This window comes from Populus alba, chromosome 11 (genome assembly GCF_005239225.2).
Source record: "Populus alba chromosome 11, ASM523922v2, whole genome shotgun sequence".
NCBI lineage: Eukaryota > Viridiplantae > Streptophyta > Magnoliopsida > Malpighiales > Salicaceae > Populus > Populus alba.
In genome coordinates this window covers 14,387,501-14,391,250 of record NC_133294.1, presented here as the reverse complement: position 1 = coordinate 14,391,250, position 3,750 = coordinate 14,387,501, and the positions used below count along the sequence as shown (strand labels likewise).

Here is a 3,750-nt window from a genome sequence, read left to right as displayed (position 1 = left end):
AAAATACTCTCGAGATCTGTACAGAAAATGACAAACAAGTACATGAATCACGAGGAGCATTTTTAGAGAGAAGTGATTAGAAAGACAGGGCCATGTAGATCATCATGAGCCTGTTGTGTATTATTTTTCTAATTGTGAATTAATTAAAAAAAACTCAGATTTTTTAATAAAGAAATAAATAATAACAAGGTAACCATAGGTAGTTCAGGTTCAGTGCGGTTTCCGTACGGTATAGATGGGTCCCCGTGTGACGTAATCGGACAGATCTCTAACATACGCCTTGTATTACGCTACGCTTGCGCATCAAAATCAAACCCAACCTACAATGCCGGCAACATGTCTGTTGGACACTTGGATGCCACCTACACATTCAAATACGCAGGGCCAGCAAATTGATTAATAAATTAGAGTAATTATGGTCATATTTTACCTGATTCAAGGGCAGCTGCATATGTTTTTCCCCTGAATGCATCTTTTCCGAGATGGATAACTTCAAAGGAGAGCTAAACTTTGTTATTAAAAACACGTTTCAGAATTTAGTTAAACCGTTCTCAACTTGTCTGCTTGGTGATGGGAAAATATGGTGGCATTTTTATCTCTGTTTTGCTGATCCAGCCATTCCCAGTTACAAATTGAGCCCATGAAACTAGACCCGAGTCCCGGCGGCGTGCCGGTTAAATCTTCCCTCAAGATCTCAAGTTCTTTATAATGGTGAAATAGAAATTTTAAAAAAATTGTAAATTAATGCCAAAAGACATTGAATTTATATTTCGAACGTTGTCCTATCCTCTCTTTTTTAGAGAGAAGGGAGCGCCAAGCTCCATTTATTTACTTATCTGGGAAAGAGTTTACTTTTTCACTAAATTAATCCCTGCCCTCCCTGAAAAGAAGGGTCTTTTTGGTGCTGTTCTTGGTTAGGTGTAATAAACCAAACTTGTAACGATAAACAGCAACATCTTAAATGAGCCAAGTAAATCTCAGGGCTTTGATTAGAAGATTTGCGGGAGCATATATGAACGTGACTGGCAACAATAACAGTAAGATAGAACAACTCTGCGAAACTTCTTAAATTTCTCAGTTGCGAATAAAAAAAAGGGAAATAGTTTTAGATAATTTCCGTTCTCTCTCTATATACAAAATACGTCAGCTGCTTTTCTTTTCTTTTCTTTTTTTCCTTAATTAGCTCTAATTCTCTAAAACTTGCTCTCTTCCTGTCGTGCCCAGGAAATTAGAGGAAAAAAACAACACTGAAGCCATAAAACGACTTCCAAAATCAGATCTCTCCTTGAAAAACCACAAGATCATGAGACTTCCGGTGGTGGGGCCAGATTAAGATCAAGATCAAGTGACAATCCCTTGCTATCACGATGATGATCGTAATCGACGACTGATGACGAATCCGAATCACTCTGGGCCCCACCTCCATTCACCATCACCGTTCGATCAAACCTGCACCTGTTAATATTATTCACTACACTATTATTGTTAGGAGTATCATTCTTCGCGTGAGCAAACGCGTCAAAGAAGAAAACGGGACGCGCAACAGCATGGAATGGAAACCACGCGCCTCCTGGAAAACTAACTCCATTGGGGAACGGCTGGCTGTCGGGTTTATGGCGGGAAATGTTAAGAGTGAGGTCGAGTGGTGGCGGAGGAGAGACGGCGCGTGGGGGCGGCGGGGAGGAGGACTCGACAGTGCTGCTTTGGCTAGGGCTGCGCGTGGGGTTGGGATTAAGCTCGCCAATTGTAGGGAAATTAGTTTTGGCTTTGGCTCCGCGGAATTCACGAGCAGCCGCATCGTATGCACGGGCGGCCTCTTCAGCAGTATCAAAAGTGCCGAGCCAAACCCTCGTTTTCTTGCCTGGGTCTCTGATCTCAGCCGCATAACGTCCCCATGGTCTCTTCCTGACGCCTCTAAAACGGATCTCCGATCTAGGGCTATTCGGGCTGTTGTTGTTGTTAGATCTTTCTCTCGGAGCCATTTTAGCGTTGGGGGTTTCCTATTGTTATTTTTCGGGGGGTTTGTTTGCTGGTTAGGTGCGAGGTTTGAGAGGAAAGTGGCAGGGAGCTGGTTTATTTATATAGGGAGAGAGCCAGAGAGGAGGAGAGAGAAAGGTCTGCTGCTTCCGGGGGTGATTTGTTGGCGTTTTGTGGGTCCAGTCAACGATAGGATATGTGGCTTCTCTTACACGAACCAGTTTAGTTAGTTTATGGGCTAATGAAATGGTGGCACGTTAGGCTCTTCAAGGAGGAGATACTTACGTTTATAAAAATCTCGTAATTAAATGTTTTATTTTGGTGAATAAATGTTTTCGTTTTTTCTTTTCATTTTTTCCAGTCGTCGGGATTGTAATAAGAGAGAAATGGGACTACCATGTGACAGTCATTAAGTGGCTAATAAAAGCATCGTCATGGCACCTAAAGAAGGTTACTCATGCGCCCATTACAATGGTCAAAGGCTACTTCTCCCTTTTCTTTTATTATTATTATTGTTCACAAACTTTTCCTTTTTGTTCAAATTAACCTCAAAAGGCATGGTGAATTATATATACTTTAATATATATATATATGGTAAATAATATTTTATGTAGATTTATTTATTAAAATTACAGTAATTTTTTAATTTAACATAAATATATTTTTATTTTTGTATTTAGGTTAACACCAAGTACTTCATAATAAACAAATCATTAAAAATTTTAACTTTTTTTTTTGTTTAATCTTAATTATTTTGATATGATATCAGAATTGATTTTATGAAACGAGACTTAATCTCAAATATAGCTTTTACGAATCCAACTTAACTATATTAAACAATATTTTATTTTAAGAGTTTTTTTTATGAATTTTGTTATATTCAAATCATTAATATTTTGAACATGTTCAGTAAATGCTTCTATGTAACTTGTCATTTTGATTTATATATTTTTTATTTTTAAATTATTTATTAATTCTTTCCACGCGTATATTTTTTTATTATAGCCCTCTTGCACGCCCGAGGTTATTAAAAAATCACATTTAACAAGATAAAATATGACATTTAAGAGTCATTGCCTAAGCAAATCACAACCAATGAATTATGATTCTGTCAATCACAGACAATTACTCTAGAAATCAAATTAAGAAAAAATAATTAATCATATCGTGCATATGGAAGTTTAACAACTTCACGAGAAAATCCCTCATTCTAATAAAATAAAAGCCCAAAAACTCCAAATATAATTGAAGGAAAAAAGAAAATGCACTTCCGAAAAAGAATAAATTTAACTTGCTAATCACAAACTAAAAGGACTTCATTCGAAAGGTTAAATGTTAAGATAGCATATAGAATTATTTAAAAATATATATTTTAATATATTTTTTAAAAATATATATTTTAAATGCTACTTACAATCCTATTTGTTTTTTTTATTTTAAAAGTGTTTTTAAAAAAATTAAAATTTTTTTATTTTTTTTATTTTAAATTAATATTTTTTTTATTTTTTAAATTATTTTAATGTGTTAATTTTAAAAATATTATTTTAAAATATTTTAAAATAAAAAAATATTTTAAAAAAGAATAGCAATAATATTCTAAAATCTAGTAAAAAGCAATTACAAAAGTGGCCGTGGAACCCAACTCACGGGTAAATGGTCTGATCTGATCCAAACTGCAATCAAATCGAGAAAAGAGTAACACGTGTAGAGGAGTGAGGTAAGGTGTACGTGTTAGCCAGGGCGTTTCAATCACGGGCCACACAAATGGCGTTG

General features: G+C 35.5%; 1 protein-coding gene across 1 annotated transcript; it reads right to left on the bottom strand.

Annotated features, from left to right (window-relative positions):
- Positions 1-1,038: 1,038 nt before the first annotated feature.
- LOC118038329 (ethylene-responsive transcription factor ERF110) lies at positions 1,039-2,063 on the bottom strand. The gene has a single exon (XM_035044649.2). It carries the CDS (start codon positions 1,980-1,982, stop codon positions 1,302-1,304), a length of 681 nt encoding a protein of 226 aa, XP_034900540.1. The 5' UTR covers positions 1,983-2,063; the 3' UTR covers positions 1,039-1,301.
- Positions 2,064-3,750: the final 1,687 nt, after the last annotated feature.